The sequence below is a fragment of the Rattus norvegicus genome, chromosome 13 (genome assembly GCF_021556685.1).
Source record: "Rattus norvegicus strain SHRSP/BbbUtx chromosome 13, alternate assembly SHRSP_T2T, whole genome shotgun sequence".
NCBI classification, from domain to species: Eukaryota; Metazoa; Chordata; class Mammalia; order Rodentia; family Muridae; genus Rattus; species Rattus norvegicus.
In genome coordinates, this window is record NC_141546.1 from 105,142,537 (window position 1) to 105,160,956 (window position 18,420).

The following is an 18,420-nucleotide window of genomic DNA, read 5'->3' on the forward strand; positions in this document are numbered from 1 at the left end:
GTATGTACGTATGTACATATCCTGACCACTCTATCAGGATGTGGAGGAAAAGATGGAAGGGTGGATGAGTGGCAGTTAGATGTTTTCAACATAACTTAAAACGTTACTCATTGTGTGCCTAGACGCACACTTGACATCGCTAGGCAGATGGCACCACTATCCACGCCCTGTTCTGACCGACTGCCCCTCTCGCAGGAGCTAGCAAGCCTGGCCCACCAAGGACCCACATATGTCATGCTTTCTGAGACACGATGTTGAAAAGTTTTTGAGCTTGAACAAACTTGCTTTATATGTTTTATTCTTTTGCCTCAAGCAAAATCCTATTTGTAAAATATCTGTGTTGGAAGGCTGTGGATGACGAATGATTTTGTTCACCTAGAGCGCTACGTCCAGTGACGCAAGCAGCTTTGAGGGTGGGAGCTGTGAGGTAGCAGGTCCCCTCGGGAGGGCACAGAAAAGAGCTAGGCGTCGGCCACAGCACAGGACTTCTGCCCCACTTCAGAAGCTGGATTAGAGGGCCAGAGGTGATCCTAGGAAGCTGCCCTGAGCCATGCATGGTTATAGAAGTGCAGGCATTTCTAAAGTAAGATATTAAAATAAAAGGACAGCTCTTACTGTGAAGTGGTGCTTTTTTTTTTAACTTTATCAAAGATTTTGCTCAAACAATGGAGCTCCCAGAACATTTTGAGTTCAGTTCCTACAAAGTAAGATTAATCCATACTTAAGTAATGAAAAGTTGTCTAACTATGTTCTCTAAGTTCCTGGTGGCTAATAGCCGAGCTTCTGGAAGTTTCTCTCCAGACTTCTCTGTTTGAAACACAGAGCTCCTGGGCAGTTTTCCCATGCCTAGCACAGCCATGGCCTCTCTTCCCAGACACACACAAAGACCAGCATTGCAGTTCACTGCCTCTTGAACTCTGTTCCAGGGGAAGGCAGGTCAGACCCACCAAAAGGCTCCACTGACAGTCAAATGCAGGTGTAGCCAGGAATGGCCCTGAGGACAAGACACCCAGACACCAGGTCTGAAGGGAAAGTTCTACTCTGCCTCCTTTGATGTAGGATCCCAAGACCTAAGGACCTGGTCTCCAGTCCTCTTGTGCCTTCCACCGCCTACACTGCAGCCAGTAATCTAGGCTAACGGCCTTCGTTAATGCCTCAGAGAAAAAGTGAAGAGGGCGGGTGCCCTTCAAGAGTCACAAGACTGAGCTGAGTTTGTGTGGCAGGTTTTATATCAATGTTGAGAAAATTATATGCAAAACACATGCAAATTTGTCCCTACTGATGAAGCCCGTGCCGGCTCATTCTCCTCGGAAAGGCCTCGTCCTAGATAGAAGTGAGAGCCATTCTAACTTTAGGGCACCTGGAATGTTTGGGGACGACTGAAAGAAGCTCAGCTCTTGGGGCCTGGGTCTGATTGGGAAGGTGTTTGCGTCCCTCAACCACCAAGAGCAATCCACATGGAGTCTCAGTTCCGGGAAAAGCAGCAATAACTCTGGCGGAACCGTGGGCTGCCAGCCTCTCTCTGGAGGGAGCTACCATCTCCTACTGAGGCAGCAGACTCTGAGGAGAGGATGTCACGTATGAGGCAGAAACTGACAGGCTAATAAGTAATCGATCTTAATGAGCAGAGCAGGTGCTGTTCTCCAGTGGCAGAGAATGGGGGGAACGCAGGCTCCATGCTTCCATAAGTTCTCTCATCCTCAAGGTCGGGAGAAACAAGAAGGCAAGCCAATAAGCCTGGGACTCTCCACACAGTCAACCAAGCACAGCCTCCTGAGAAGCGCACTGGAGAGGGTCACATCTCGCTCCTGTGCTGGTAAACACCAGAAGCCGCGTGCGGCCCCTTTGTCCCCACGGGGCTTCTTCTGAGGGACCTGCAGACGGGAACTAACCAGCCCTGACTGTAAACAACTCGGGGGGCACAGAGGCAACCAAAAAAAGCAAGTCTGACTGAACCCTCAGGCTCCTTAGTATCTTTCAGTTCTAGCCGAGACAGGGGTGCCACTGCGGAGACCCCCAAACCCTGCATATACAACTGGGACGAAGTCACCTACCGAGCTTGCTGGGATCATGGGAGATCAGGAATGAGTTAAAACGAGTGAGAGACCAAAAAGGGTGAAGGTCGGGAGAGGAGAAGGAGATGCTAGTCATGGAGAAAAGGAAAAATGGACAAAGGCGAAAAGTAGAGAAAACGGAAGGATGGAAAGAAGGGATGTAGGGGAGGCAGGGGCAGGGAAGAAGGAAAGAGGTCACAGCCTGAAGGTAGACCAACTTCACCTCTGAGGGACAAGCCCTGGCCAGCCGTTCTGGTCGCTTCATGGCAACCTCTGCTATCACAGGCTATAAGCTCTTACCCAAGGGTGCCCACCAGCCTTAGAGGGCTTTGGACAACCAAAGGCAACAGACACACCGCCAAGCTTACAGTCACCACGCCCATCCCTTGTGTGGGGTGCTCAGCCCCTGCCTGGAAGGATACTGTAGTGTCTTCATATAATTCTGGATGGCCTGGAGCCAGTCTGGGATCGTCATGGACAACCTGTAGTTTGGGACCTGGGGAATTGAAGGCTACAGAGAGACACAGAGAGGGGACTTGTGTTATCCAGGGGTTGCTCTGGTACAGCTCCTGGAGCAGGCATGGGGCTGAAACCAAGAGGCAGGCACTTCCCGGAGCAGACACACACTGGACATAAGACATAGTCACCTGTTGAGATGGCACCTCCCCCACACCACCTCCCCGCTAAGATAGTTGGTCCACCATTGAAGGACCCTCTAAGCTCCCTCAAGATATACTCCGCTCTGAGCTATGGCTCTCACTGGCCTTCTGACATTCATTGTAACAGTTGGCCTTCTCTGTGGGCGTGTGACTTCCTAGTTGAGGCCAGGGACCATGGCCTCTGGATTCTTCCAGCGAGACTGGCCCAGAATGGACCCCAAGATGCTTTATGGATTCTTAACTTGTTTATCTTATGGCCCATTCTGCAGCATGGCTAATTAATAGAGATCCTTTTATACATGCTCCCCTTTTGAACATTGACGACACAGGCCATGAGGCGAACGGCAGAATGTCACACCAGCCACGGGCATTTTTTCTCAATGCTACACTCCTCACATACCTACTGCTCTTCCCTTAGTCCCTTTCCCCAAGTTCAAACTTAAGTAAGGCCCTCCTCTTGCCTCCACTCTTCCCAGGTAAGTGCTATGCCCCTGCCTCATGAGCTTTCTTATCCCATCCTCTCCCAAGTGCCTGCAGTCAGCATTCCGCTGACGGGGACCATGGCAAACCACTCCCGAGACACGAGGACGCCAGCCAGCCGGGAACACATTAGGGTTTGTTTATCCCCCACTGACTCCTCATCCTCTCCATGTTGTGGTGGCCACGTCATTGTGACAAGAAACTTGTTCCCTCTGAATGCAGGTCTGAGAGAGGAGGCTCTTCTAGGCATTAGCTTCTTCATAAGAAGCAGAAAGAGTGAAAAGCAAGGTCAGTCTCATCCTTGGAGAAAGCAGGGCCAGCTTTGCAGACGGAAGGGGAAGTGGCTAGTAAGCAGACCTGGGGACAGCAGAGCCAGACACACCTAAAGGGTCCCTGGCTCTCCAGGCACAGGCTCCACCATGCAGTGACAGATGGACATGGTGCTCTGAGCACAGGGTAGCAGGCTCTTTGCCATTTGTGTGACTTCGGCTGCATTTACCGCAAACGTTCTCTGCCAATGGTTTCCTCGGTGCCTCTACTCAGCCTTGACTTGAGGCATTCTGAATTCATAGAAACTGTCCCTTCAGCTGGAAGGGAAGCAGTCACACTTGGCACATCCAAACCAAGACGCTGTGTGTGTGAGCAGGAACGTGGCTATGTGATTACACACACGGGCCCGACTGTTCTGCAAGCTACATTTTCTCTCTGACACCTCAACTCAAACTCCCTGTCTGGGAGAGTCACTTTGGAGGGGAAAAGGCTCCAACATGAACATATGTTCCTATGCCTTAATTCCTCTCTTTCTTACACACACACACACACACACACACACACACACATAGAGGGGGGTGCGCACACCCACATAAACAGTTTCGCACACAAACTCACACATTGAATTCTCTGCCCGACAAACACTAGCAATTGTGAAGACGTCCTTGTTTTTGTGCAGTAACCCCCACATGTCTACCAAACCTACATAAGAACCAAGCAGAGGTTTAGAGAGAGGTGAGAAGAGAAAGAAGGCTGAGGAACAGACCGACCCTTCCTCAGCATCTCCACGTGGTAAGCTCTAGGTCAGGTACAAAGCAGGAAGCACAGAAGCAGAGGAAGAAGGGCGAGGGAAATCCCATCAGAGAAAGGTGGAGAGACGTGAGAGCGAGTCCCCGAACACGTAGCCAGTGACTTGGCTCAGAGTCCACTTTGGGAGCTGAGCTGACCACCGAGTTATTTCCAGCCCCCTTCATCCCGGGAATTCCACAGAGCAGGGTGTGAAGCAGGACTCAGAAGGCAGCTGGGCCCAGGAATAGCAACCAATGGCGCCCAAGGGATTTAGAAAAACAGCTGCACAGTTACCTCAGCTGCCTGTGGTCACACTTGCTCCTAAGCAGGGGGACAAATGTAAGCGCTCCCCATGTGGGCTGCAGCAGGGCTGTGGTGGGGAGAGCCAAGGTGGCTCACTGCAAGATGTTATTTCCAGCTGCAATTCACCCTGATGTCAGGCAAACTGGGGCTCAGCCCTGGGCAACTTTGAACAGCATCTTAGCCAATGTTCCTGCTGGATCTGGATGTAAGCCACAGCCTCCACCCCACCCCACACATAACACCCGAGACAGACAATGGTTCAAATCCCTGCTCTGTCTCTTATCAGGTATGGCCATGACGGACCTCAGCGCCTTCCCTTGCATCCAGATAAATAGCAACACTGCCCTTTCTGCCCTTGGAGCTGCAGTGAGGACTGCTTAGCCTGCTGTATAAGAAGATAGCAGGGCAGGCGCTCCACTTAGGGCACAGGTAAGCTGGGCTGTTACCCATCACTAATGTGCTCCCAGGAGCTGGACGAGAGAGGTTCAGAATCAGCAGGGGCCCCAGTTCCTAGGCGCACAACCCTGAGGTTTCGCTTCTTGAGGACGTCTTCCTACCAATAGGAGATCAAACCCCCCACTCCACTGCCAAGCTCAGTACATGCTGCTGAGGGGAGAGTCATCGTCCTTAGTTCACAGAGACTCACAACAGTGATAAGGAAGCTCATTAGGCATCCGTGAAAAAGCAGGGTCAGCCCAGTGCCTCTGAGCAGACAGAACAAATAAAACTCCATCCCAACACAGACAACGGCTCGTCCATTTTCAAAAGCAGGCACATGTTGGGGACACACTGACATGGGGTGAATCCTGAAGTAAACCAGCCGCCAAACAGTCAATCCTAGGCCCGGGGGACAGCTCCGCAGGAGGCCTCTGCCACAAGGCTGATGACCTGAGTTCACATGGTGAAAGGTGACCAACACCTGTCTGACCTCACACGAGTGTCTAGAACATCCTCTCACTGACAAAGCACCTGAGATGACCAGCTTATAAAGAACAAGGGTGGCTTTGTCTCAGTTTCGGAACTCATGGAGGGAGCATGAGGAAGAGATCTGTTCACCTCATGGAATCCAAGAAAGGGGGTAGAAGGGAAGCCAGTGTTCTGATTCTAGGGCTCACTAACCAGTGACCGAAGTCCTTCCTGCTAGGCTCCACCTCCTAAGAGCATCATAGCACCTAAGGTGCACCTTTGGGGACATTCAGGATCCAAACGTCAACCACCATACGCTCAAAATGGTTGAAAGGTAGACCATGTAATTTTACCTGTATTTTACCATTATAAACAAACAAGGTCACGAAAAGTGTTTTTTACTAAAGAAAAGATGCAAACGACTCTCTGGGAAAGGCTAGGTTCATGAACAACTACAAAGTAAGGCTCTGTAAAATGTCATCCCCCATTCTTCCTGTTGGTCAGTGTACTCTGAAAGGCAGATCCCCCGTGCTGGCCAGGAAAGCCAGGGAAGTTTAAAGGATTTGGAAGAAGAGGGGATACGGTGGGCAGGGAGGAATAATAAGACCGCAGAGTCTGGCAGGCGGCCTCTCCACTTTCTTCTTGCCAAAGAGGAGAGCTGACAGAAGGCAAGATGGAGGCCCGCAGGTGAGCGCAGACCTTAACTGGCATGCCATGTAAAAGGAAGGAAGGGAAGCCAGGCCCGGAGCAGGGGGGCAGCAGGAGGCACCAGCAGGGGCAACCTTCAACAGGGGCAGGAGAAACCAAAGCACTTCTTTCACTGCACAGGCGCTCAGGCAGCAGGAAAAAGAACAAAACCTGGGAGAAGCTACACAGAGCAGCCTCAATCCAGGGTCGCCCCAGGCTCCTGCATCAAAGGGCCCAGCCTGTGATCTGGAAGGAAGGCCCCAGAGTCACACTTTGGGAGGATTCAGACAGACAAGAGGGAGAGTTTTGAATCCAGGACACATGGGAGGGGGTGTTAGGGGAGCATCCAGAGGGTGCAGGGGCAGAGCCTGCGGAGAGCCTCAGATCTCTGCTCACACTTCCAAAGGCAGCTCTCAGCCCTCTGATGCGAACTCTCTCCGAATTTGGAATCACTGGCGTGAAAATGAGACATGCACAGGTGGGGGCTGCAGGAAACCGAGTGGTTTTCCTGATGAGGGCCCTGGTGCTGCCTCAGCAGAGTCGACCTCTGGGCGCCAGGAGGCCCTAGAACCAGGCCTAGAAGGGCCAGTTGCTCCTTCTGCACCTGCCTCTCCGTCACTCCCTGCCCATCCTGTGTAACTCCAATGACTTTTTGATTTTTTTTTTCTTATTTTATCCCAGTAAAAGCCTGGGTTGGTCAGGTACCTGCTTGGCTCAGTGACCACTTGTGGAGAAGAATACAGAGGAAGTTTGGAAAGAAGATCTCAAGTGATACCCACCCCCACCCACTCTCTCCTCCCAAGGTGTTCAGGCAGCACTTACTAGGGTCCCTCACAGGACGTCCTGGGCATCACCTGAGCCCCCTCTCAGACCCTGGGAACTTGCTCCGGTTACCATCTCGCCTCAGTCCACATTCTGCTGCTGCAGTAGTCACTCCCAGATTCACCAATCCCCCTTTCACTGCCCACTGCCCCACTGCCACCTTTGGTGCAAGTTCCTCACAGCAATGGTGTTGGTTTGGCTAAAGGACAATGCCTTGGCCCCAGGAGAGACTGCCAAGCCCTTGAGTTGGGGAGGAATGGTGTCTGACAGAGCAGCTTGACATGCCTGTGCCTGGGCAGGAGCCAGGGCTCGAGGGATATTGAGGTTAGGCAGTGCCAGTGATGGGATTAGGGATGGAGAAGCCAGCACTGAGACTCAGCACTCACTGGGAAGGGTGGAGCCAGGAGTTCCAGCCTCGGCGGAGTGAATTTGAGACTAACCAGGCTACAGAAGGACCTCTCAAAAACAAAAACCAAACAAGCAATACCGGGACATGAAATCATACAGTCTTATTAAAGTTTAGAGACCCCCTCACCACCAGGGGCAGTGGGACATGCTATAAGCCCAGAATTCAGAATGCTGAGGCAGGAGGATCATAAATTTGAGGGCTAGCCTCAGATATAAAAAGACCCCATCAGAAAACAGAAATGGGGTTGGAGAGATGGCTCAGTGGTGAAGAGCACTGTCTGCTCTTGCAGAGAACTGGGTTCAACTCCCAGCACCCATGGTGACTCACAGCTCTCTCTAACTCCCGTTCTAGAGGACCCAACACCTTCTTCTGACCTTTGCGGGTACTCACGCGCATGGTGTACAGACACAGATGGCAGCAAAGCACCCATACACACAAAATAAACTTTCAAAATTCTAAAAATTAAAGAGGACCAGGCTGGAGGAAGAGACAGGCAGATGGCTACGAGTCAAAGTCCAATCCGGTCTACATAGCCAGTTCTAGAGCAACCAAGGCTTCGATGTGAGACAAAAAAGGAACAAACAAAACAAAAACAACAAAATTAAAGCAGGCAAGTGCCTGCACTGGGCTGAGGGAGTCCTGGCTTATCAGCAATTGTCGGGAGGTCTTGGTTATAATGAAAATATACATTATAACAAGCAAGATACATATAAGAATAGGGAGCGCTCTTTTTCCTTTTTGAAACAAGGTCTCACTACACGTTCTAGGCTGGCTTTGAACTCAGTATGAGGCCCAAGACAGCCTTGAATTTATAATTTCCTTGCCTCTCCCTCCTGTGTGCTGATAGTACAGGTATTCGCCACCATTCCTGACTGGAATATTCTTTTATAAAAAGGAAGCATTCAGCCACAATCCCAGAAGCATCAAGTGTTAGTCTCAGGGAGTGGAAACCTATGTTCTAAACGGCCTCGTGCACACTTAGAATACTGCATCTGTGGCAAACCAGCCACAGTCCTAGAAAGAGCAGACAGACATGAAAAAGGGGAGGGGAAAAAAAGATGAAGAAGAGAGGGGGAAAAAGGAGAGTAGAAAGAGGAAAAGAAGGAAGAGGAGAGAGGGAAGGAAAAGGAGGCCACAGAGAACAAAAGCAGAGTCCCACTGTCTCACTCACGCCCCTGCCTCTCTCTCAGGATCGTCTTCACCAATAGTATGACCCAATGTTTGTCACTTGAAGAAGGGCTCCAGCACATGGAACTGGGGTAAGGATGAAGACACAGTGAGAGGTGCAGGATTCGAAAGCCAGCTCCAGATAGTGGCATCCAGTCTCTGCTCCCTCTGCCCAACTCTCCCATGTTTAAGGACTGTGGTGACTCATGGTAAGCAGAGAAAGATGCTGAAGCCAGAGCTGGGGATGCCCGAGTTCAAGAGCAGGGATCATTACCACTGGCGCTCCCACAGATAAGCTTCTAGCACAGGCAAGCTCCTATTTGGACAGAATAAACTCCCTGCCTAGCAGTCATAAAACACGGAGAAGCAGGAAGCAGAGAGCCTCCTCCACTCCCCCAAGGGCAGACACAGCCTTCTGGCCTTCAGGCTTGCATACTCAGCTGTCGCAAGGCAGGACCAGGAGTGACTGCTGCCATGACTCTGGTGTATGTGAGTCCTGTATCTTCTCAGGAGTCCTGCTCAGCAAACAGAGTCCCTAGGGTCCAGGGACGCCATCTCCGTGGCTGCACACCAGGCTTTCATTTTATATAACAGGGGACATGTCTCTCTGTAACCATATCTCGGCCACTGCGCTCAGTCTCTCCCTGGCTCCTCTCCAGAGTAAAAAGAGAGCTTCACTTGGTGTCTCCCTTTACCCCGGAGACTAATTCATCCTGTGTCCTGGAAAGTCCCTTTAAGTCACAGCCAAATGCTTCCTTGGTGCCAGATAAGCTGGTAAGAGACAGGTCCCTGTTCTCAATAAGTTTCAGAGGTTAAAAAAAAATGAAGAAGAAGAAGAAGAAGAAGAAGAAGAAGAAGAAGAAGAAGAAGAAGAAGAAGAAGAAGAAGAAGAAGAAGAAGAAGAAGAAGAAGAAAATCACTGTCATAAAAAGAGGAAGAGGAGCAGGAGGAGAGGAAGAGGAAGGTGATGAAGATGATTGGTAAAAACTCTAGAAATGATTCACACTGAGAAGTCTGGCTGACTGATTACAAGTTCACTCATGGCTCCATAAATCATTTGTTAGGGGGACGGGGGAGGGGAAAGGAGAGAGTAAAACACGCACAGAAGGGCAGGCAGGGTGGATCCTGGGGTTCTATGCTTTCTTGGAGTGGCTGGTGTTGACCTGGTGGCGTTCGCTTCTGATGAAGATAGTACAGGAGCCGAGTGCATAATGGATTTGGCTCTGCCTAACCTCAGAGCCAAGCCAGCAAGCCCCCTGCCTGCCCCTCTTGGCAGCAGAACAGGGAGACAGGACTCTAGCTGGACATGAGGTCTCTTTTCCCTGCTCTGTCTGGGATTGAAACGTCCCATGCCGCCAATCCCACCCATCCGTCCCATCCCACCCTGCCCAGCCAAGCCACTGACCTTAGCCAGGAAGGCAGCGTTTCTGATGGCGCCTACCATCTCTCCCCCTCTGGGGTGGACCTTGGCAACATGCAGCCACATCCGCTCCCAGGTGTGGCTGTCGATAGGGAACCCGCTCTTGTTCACGTGGAACAGCACCCCGCCGTCTTTGTCCTCCTCCTCCGAGCCCCCGCTAGTGGCGAGGCTCACCGGCCGCGCGTGGCTGCTCCGGGACCGGGTGCCTTTGATGCTTTTGGGGTGGGGGCAGCGGTGAGTGTCGGCGGCGGAGCCGGTCATGGTGAGGGGCACGCGGCGAGGGGGCGGAGGACGCGGGCACGCCGGGGATCAGGGCCCCGCGGGGGTGGCCTTTAACTCTCGCGGCCGCAGGACGCGCGAAGAGAACCCCGCTCACCGGCCCGGCCTGAAAGCGGTGGAAACAGCAGACCCTGCGGCTCAGTAAGACAGGCATGGGGGTTCCCGCCCACCCCCCACTCCTAGCTGCCTTAGACCCACCCCCTCAGGACTAACGCGAGCCTCCAGCCCCGCCGATTACCTAGCAAGGCGGCTGGAAAGACGCCACGAAGCCTCACACCCAGCTGCACTTGGGGATGGGGAGGCATGCAAGGAGCTCGGGGTGAGGAGGGGACGGGGTGGGAAGAAGCAAGACAGCTGTGTAGCAAGAAGACTCGAGAGTCCCCTGCAGCTTCACGCATCCCTGGGTCCCCAGATGTGGTGGACTGCCACCGACCCAGAGCGAGCGGACACGTGAGCGCCCGGGGCCGGCGCGAGGGCGCCGCAGCAGCCTCGGCTTGTTAAGGAGGCCTGGCGTCTTCCCGGAAGCCCCCCGAACCCTGGCGCGCGAGGGGCGTCTCCAGCCCGGGTTCCCGGGCAAGCGCAGCGCCGCCCCCTTCCCGCGGGTCCCGCGCGGGCACCGCGAGTGGCAACTGCGTGTCGCCACGACGCGCGCGGGGCCCGGGGACCCACCTCGGGTCGGCCTCATTGCTGCAGAAGGCTGTTGGAGCTGAGGCGGTCGTCGCCCCATTCCATATCCCATTCTCGAATGTTATTCTGTGACATATAACTGAGTCACCCGGGCAGCCGCCGATGTTCCGAATGCGGCCATTGGACACCGCAACAAAGAGGGGCGGGTCCCGGGCTCGGGACTCCACAACCCGGAGCTGTGCAGCTCTGCGATTGGTTTCAGGGTTCCCTGGCGGGAGGGGATCCGAGTTGGGGAAGCTGGGCTGCCACGCGAAATCCGATGCTGTGGTGTCCTGGGAGCCCCGCGGAGCTGGAGCGACTGTCCAGGGACTAAGATCCAGTTTCCGTTGGGCAGCGGCGCAGCAGCTAAGGTCCGGAGATGTGTTTCAAAGATAGCGGGTCTGGTCGAGGAGCTGGGCACAGGACCAGATCCTACACAGGGCTCTGGGTGGCTCTGGGAATGTCCAATTTTAATACTTACCTAAATCCTCCAAGTTTCTCCCCAGATTGACAAGTGGGTACAGCCCCGAATCCTCTATTAGTAGACGGGGATAACAAGGTCCCTCAACCCAAGCTGCTGGAAGGCACAAGAGACCAGTCAAGCCCCTTCTGTTTTGCTGTAGCCACTGGTTTGTAGAGGGCCGCTTGAAGCCAAGGGAGTGGCCTTCCCACACCATTTTTGTGGTGTTGCAGCAACCAGGCTAACCTCAGACTTGCTGTGTAGAGAAGGATGAACTTGAACTCCTGGTCCTGGTCCTGTCTTCACCCTGACAGTGCTGGAATCCCAGCGGTTTTACCGCCCTAGCCGTGCAGCGCTGGGGATGGCACCCGATGTGCGAGCGTGTGTGTATGTGTGTGTGTGTGTGTGTGTGTGTGTCTGTGTGTCTGTGTGTCTGTGTGTGTCTGTGTCTGTGTGTGTCTGTGTGTGTCTGTGTGTGCGCGCGCGCGCGTGTTTGTGCGCGTGTATACATGTTTATCATGAGGCTGGAGTGTTGGCTCAGCCTTACTTCTGTGGCTGGCCTTAGAGAAAACAGTTAAGATCACTGTCTTTACAGAAGAACCAGCACTTTGGTGTCAGCTCCCATTCTCAGGTCGAGGAGGATCGCACAAGTAAGGTCTCTTGGGCACCTCACTCATGCTTGTGCTGACTCCCAAGTATATGCAAAGACATGTAATTTAAAAATATTAGAAATAAATCTCTTTAAACCTTTTATGTTTTGCATTTGTCCTGTGTAAGTGTGTAGGTGTACTGCATGAAAGAGTGTATGTGTGTACATGTGTGGAGATCAGAGGACAAAGTGCTGGAGGCCATTCTCTCCTTATACCATGTAGGTTCCAGGGGTCAAACTCAGGACTTCGGGCTTGTGTGGCCAGCCAATACCCACTGAGCCCTCTCACCAGCCCAAAGTACCTTTTTCTTCATGATAGTATCTTCCTTCTTGCTTCTTTTGTCCCTCCCTCCCTCTCTACCTACCTCCCTGACTTCTTCCTTTTATTTTGAGAAAGAACAAGACAAAGTGGAAGAAGCCACAGATGGCTGACCCCGAGGTCCAACAAGTCTAGGTTTGTCTCTTGCTGAGTTGTGTAACCCTGGACACACAATTCATCTGCTCTGCGTCTTCACTTACCTGTCTGAAAGGAGGAAAACCAGAGTCGCTTTGGCTCTTAGGTCATGTAACTGTGACCTGCTTTCTTAGGAACACCTAGGAGTCTGTCTGTTATAGCCTTACTGTCAACTTCAGATCAGCTGTCCAGCTTAGAATAGGTGGGTCAGCTGTGCCAACCCTGGGAAGCAAATCCCCCACTGAACACTATGGGGAAGAGCCCTGCACAGGCCAGTGTCTGACTGCTCAGCTCTGTGTGGGGGTTGGGATGGAAATCTCTGTGAGGCAGGCAGGGCGGGAGTCAGGATCAGCAGAGGACCAGGGAGGGAACCTGGGTTCTGGACGTGCCAGAACAGAGCCCCTGGCATGGGGCTATGGAGTCAGCACTGAGCACAGTAACACCAGTCTGTGCGCACTAAAGCAATGGGCCATGTCAAAGCCGTCTCAACAGTCCTTGGGCAACAAGCACACCTGGAGAAGAACAAGGAGACATAGGATAATGTGTGTCCAGGAAATCTCATTTCTACTTAAGAGGAAACCCGCCTGTTTGCTCATCTCAAACATCCTTCCCTCCTTCTGCAGTTCATCCTTGAAGTCCATCTCTCTCCCTTCCACTTCCCTGGTTCCCAGACCAGTAAAGAATCTCAGGGCCGTGCTTCTGTGGACTGAGATTCTGTGGCTGGCCTTAGAGAAAACAGTTCACACCTGTGCTCAAGGACAGCAAAGTCTGGGCTCATTGCCCTTACCGTCACATGCTGCCCACAGATGGACCAAGTCCAACAAGGTCTGCTCATCTTGGTCAAGCAGAGCCTGAATCCTCTTTCCCTGCATAGAAACCTCAGACACCAGGAAGAGACAGTGTTCATCTCCCTGCTTTGAAAAGCCCTGTAACTCGCTGATAGTAGAAGACTATCAGCATTTGCTGACAGTCCCAGGATTCTGGTTGCTGGTTTTTCCTTCCCATAGATGGCATGAGCAGTATGGCCTAGGGGCCTGGGAAGATAGGCACAAAATTCAGCACCTTCTCCAAGGAGGTAGATGCAGGCTGGTGAGTGAACGTGCAGTCCAGGAGCACAAGGCTTCCGTGCTGGTCGCTGTGCGGAGAAGCAATGAGAGAGTGAGCGAGGGCCAAAGTCCCAGTATCCTATTTAAAGGATGTCCTCATGGCCTAACTTCCAGTGGGTTGGAATGTGAACTGTCCTGTGGGTTGATGTCATTGTGCAGGGGAAGGCAGACAAGATAAAACAAGGCCTGTCATTGGACGAGAAGGAAGGGAGGTGGGAACAGAGATTTTAGAAGAGGGAGAAGCGGGAGAAGGGAGCTAAGAGAACATGGCGGCGGATGCTAAGATTCTTCCTCTCTGTGCATAGTTACAGGTTGTAATGACTATTTTTTAAGGGATGGGTGTGTACTGGCAAATTATATCTTATTAATTGGATCAGGGGTTATCGTGTGGTGTGTTCTTTCATGCAGAGACTTAATTGAGTTCGAGAGAGCGTGTGGTATTGAGACGCACCAAGTCCACCACAGAATTGGGATGGCGTGGTGGCAACCCACCAAGGGAACTGTGAGTGAACGGCTCTTGGATCCTCCCGGGTCAGAGGGAGCCCAGGAGAGAAAGCATGGAGCGGTGCTCGCAGGACCGCTCAGGATGAGCACTGTTTAATTCTTACCGCAACAATGTCCACCGAGGAACTCACAGGTTTGGATGTTTAATATCCAGCTGATGGCGCTGTTTTGAAGGTTTGTCAAACCTTAAGGTGTTGGCGTGTCTCTTGAGTAGGCAGGTTACCAGGATTAGGAACTAAGGTTTTATAGCTCGTGTCCAGCTCCAATCTGTTCTGTTCCTTTGTTCCTCTAAGATCTGAGGCGAGGGTCCCAGCTGCACACACTGCCACCATGGAGCCACCACCACCATGATGGATGGTATAGGCCCTCAAACTGTGAGTCCAAATAAACCCTTCCTCTCTTAGTGTCAAGTCTTTGGTCACCACAGTGAGAAAAGTACCTAATAGAGGTGCCCGTCTCCTAGATAGTACTACCTCCCCTCACCGCCACAGCACAGCAACCAGGACTAGCACACAGCTTCTAGGGACCTAAGCCATAATATAGGAAAACCCACGTGAAGTCTAACTACGTGTCTGCTGGACTTCACTGGGAATCCTAGACACTAGCAGATTTGGAGACATCTGTGCCTGCCCGTATCTCAGTGCCTGTTAGTCAAGACTGAGAAATGACTGCAAATGAAATGGCCAGCAGAAGGAATAAACATTTAAAATAACTCGTGAGTCTATGAAGGGGAACAGAGCTGAGAGGAGCTGGGAGGAGGTGCCTGGCACACGGGAAGAACTGGAAGTGTCTTGCCCTGGTAACATGGAGGAAAAGTCACACGGTGGTGGGTAGAAGTGTGTGTGTCCCTGCATTGAATCTGATGCTGACAGTCTAACCCTTAGCACCTCAGAGTGTGACATTTAGACTTACTGTCCCTGAGAGGTAATTAGTTCGATGGACTGACAGGGAGGTTGGGTTCCTACTCTCACATGAGGGATAGCCTCGTGAGAAGGGAAACATTAGACGTCTCCACATGAGGAAAGCCATGTGGGGGCCAGAGCTACATCCGCACTGGGAAGGGATTTGGAGGAGCCAGAAGAAAGCTGTGGCACAGGGGTTGGGGATTTAGCTCAGTGGTAGAGCGCTTGCCTAGGAAGCCTAGGAAGCGCAAGGCCCTGGGTTCGGTCCCCAGCTCCAAAAAAAAGGAAAAAAAAAAAAAGGAAAAAAAAAAGAAAGCTGTGGCACAGACTGGCCACTGCACCTTCAGAGGGAGCTGACTTTGCCAAGGCCTCCAGCCTCCAGCACGAGGGGCGGGCGGTCGACCTCTCTGTATGCTGTGCTGGCCGCAGCTCTTCCTCACTGAGAAGCTACAGGGCAAGCTTGGGCGGTCAGGACTCAGCTGGCTGACGAGGGAAATATCCGCCTTAATGAACTGGAAAAACCAACTCTCCTGCACGACGCCAACACTAATATTGTTTGTGTGAGTCATGAGGATCAACCAGCAAGATTGGGCTACGATAGAGAGAGGAAGCACGAGACAAAAGGCCCACCCGTACCTCTGTATTTTCTTTTGACTTTTCAAAGCTTCCCTTCCTCTGGGATGTTCTCTGTATTTCCCCACTATCTGGCTTGAGTGTGAACTGTCCCTCTCAGCTTCACGTTCTGAAGGTACGGCGGCCCCCTGGAACATGCTGGAGGCATAGAGGTAGAGCCTGACTGAGGGAAGTAGTCCACTGAGGTGTGCTGCAGTAAATATTATAAAACGGGACTCTCCCATGCTAGTGCGGGCACCCTCCAGTCACATGGCTTCCGCGGGGTGCTCTCATCTCAGTCAGTCAGCCAGGCGGCTCTCTGGCCCAGAGCTCTCACGACATCTCCACCCAACTTGCTAATTCCCAACTTCTACCCCACACTACTGCCATCTACGCTCTGGGCCCTGCAGTGCTCTCTCCGCCTGTGGCTAGCCCCCGGCAGAGACCACCCATCTCGCTAGGTTCCCACGGCAGAGTCGCTGCCGCACCAGCCCCGTGTAACGACTGCCCATCTCGCGGTTAGCTGTCCCAGTCCCAGTAACCGGACAAAATCAAAACTCCCGATGTTTGTAATTTATCAATCAGATTTATATCAGTAGGTTCTCGCTCCACAGAATGCCCATACCATAAACTCAGAGCCAATTGATATTGATATAAACTGCCCACCTAGATGAGACAAATTGTCCTGTAAAAATCCATCCCTTATGAAATATTCATAACTACTTGTGGCCACTTAAAGCCACGCGAACCTGGGTCGTCGTCCTCTGCCTCCATCTTGGTGGTTCTTCTTTCCCCCTGCCCTGGCCTGGTCCCCTCTGCTTCCTGGACGCCCCAGTGAGTGCAGCTCCCTGACCCTTGCCCTTCTGCCACAAAGTACTTACTGCTTCTCTTGGCTCAGAACAATAGAGCCAGAGACAGTGGGCCGAAATCTCTGAAACTGTGAGCTGAAATCTCAAAAGCTGTCTCCCTCCTCTGAACTGTGTCCATCGTGGGTTTTTTGTTTGTTTGTTTTTGTTGTTTGTTTGTTGACAGCGATGGGAAAACCAAACAAGGGTCTGAAGCACACAAATGACCAGTGATTCGCACCCTGCTTTGCACTGCTCCCTAATTGTGCAGAGAGCCAAGGCAGCCTCCACCCAGCGCTTGGTCTGTGCTGAGCACAGCTCGAGCCCCTCACTCTCTGGATGCTCACAATGACCCTGTGGCTTTAAAGTAACTCTAGGGAAGCCTGTGTGATTTGCACTTTGTTCTAAGGTGGTGGAGACTCTTAAGTGGGACCTCTCAGGGGTCTCAGGTCACTGGAGGAAGGTCCTTGAAGGGGACTGTGGGACACATCTGATTCTCTCCTGGTGCCATCCCCAGAGATCAAAAGAAGCGTGCGTTCCCAGAAAAGTCCGTTGGCTCCTCCCAAAGGATGAATCAAATAAGCCTCCTCTCTAAGAGTCTTTAACGGACGCAGGAAATCATAAAAACCGTCCTGCTGAGCCCCTACCCTGAGTGCTAAAAAGCATCATAATTTTTTTCTAAGAATTTTAAACTTCACATCTGTCCCTACACTGAGCTTTATTATTTGTCTGTCTGTCTGTCCCTTTGCTTTGTGTCAAGACAAGGTCTCTTCATGTCTCTCTGGCTGTCCTGGAGCTCGCTGTGTACAGCATTATGTAGAACGGCCTCAGACTCACAGAGATTCACCTGCCTCTGCCTTCCAAGTGCGGAGATTAAAGGCAAACACCACTGCCCGGTTTACGCTGAGCTGCTAATGTCCAGAGAATTCAGGCAAAGTCAAGCTTGAGCCTAAGCTGATGGCATGATTAGGGGTCTGGAAACAGCATGGTCCATCTGCTCTGCAGAAGTCGCCCCTGAACCCAGGCTCAGGGGTCCCGACAGCTCAGGCAAACAAACCCATGAGAAAAAACAGTCACCTGTGCCCCTCTCCCCCTGCAAGGTGGGCATAAATAAGTCATCAGAAACTGAACTCAGAAGTCAAATGTAACATGCTTTTGTTGAAAGTTTTTACAGAAACGAAAGAGAGCTGCAAACAGAAGAAAGTTAAAATTGACCAGTCAGGTGTGAAAAGAACCATTGGTCAGTGGGAGAGTGCTGGTAACCGCCATCAGTCTGCGTGGACATGGGGGGAGGGTCACTGGAGCAAAACTTAGTGTTTGGAGTGTAAATGTTTCTTAGTGTTAATAATATTTATTCTCTCTGATTCTTAGTTATACTGAGGCCAGAAGCCGATGGCTTCGGACAAGTTATCACCTTTTGCTTACCTCTGTGTGTGTGTGTGTGTGTGTGTGTGTGTGTGTGTGTGTGTGTGTGTGTGTGTCTGTGTCTGTGTGTCTGTGTCTGTGTGTCTGTGTCTGTGTGTCTGTGTGTGTGTCTGTCTGTCTGTGTGTATATGTCTGTCTCTGTGTGTATGTCTGTCTCTGTGTGTGTATGTTTGTCTCTGTGTGTCTGTGTGTGTATGTCTGTCTCTGTGTGTATGTCTGTCTCTGTGTGTCTGTGTGTGTCTGTGTGTCTCTTTGTGTAGTCTGTCTCTGTGTGTCTGTGTGTGTCTGTGTGTCTGTGTGTATATGTCTGTCTCTGTGTGTCTGTGTGTGTCTGTGTGTCTGTGTGTGTATGTCTCTCTGTGTGTCTGTGTGTATATGTCTGTCTCTGTGTGTCTGTGTGTGTCTGTGTGTCTGTGTGTGTATGTCTCTCTGTGTGTCTGTGTGTGTCTGTGTGTCTGTGTGTGTATGTCTGTCTGTGTGTGTATGTCTGTCTGTGTGTCTGTGTGTCTGTGTGTGTCTGTGTGTCTCTGTGTGTCTGTGTGTGTCTGTGTG

The 18,420-nt window shown here is 51.8% G+C and overlaps 1 protein-coding gene across 22 annotated transcripts in view; it reads right to left on the reverse strand.

Annotated features, from left to right (window-relative positions):
* The window catches only part of Vash2 (vasohibin 2), a 31,409-nt gene extending 20,407 nt beyond the window's left edge, over positions 1-11,002 (reverse strand). For 9 of the 22 annotated variants that reach the window (XR_015635344.1, XR_015635343.1, XR_015635351.1 and 6 more), the window contains exons 1-2: positions 9,952-10,250; positions 2,477-2,565 (exon numbers count right to left, since the gene is read on the reverse strand). Coding sequence is in view for 8 of the 22 variants with exons in the window: in XM_087581447.1 (XP_087437573.1) it covers positions 2,477-2,565; positions 9,952-10,180; positions 10,911-10,984 (392 nt within the window). In the remaining 14 variants the exon portion in view is untranslated. 22 annotated transcript variants of the gene reach the window in all.
* Between the last annotated feature and the right edge of the window lie 7,418 nt (positions 11,003-18,420).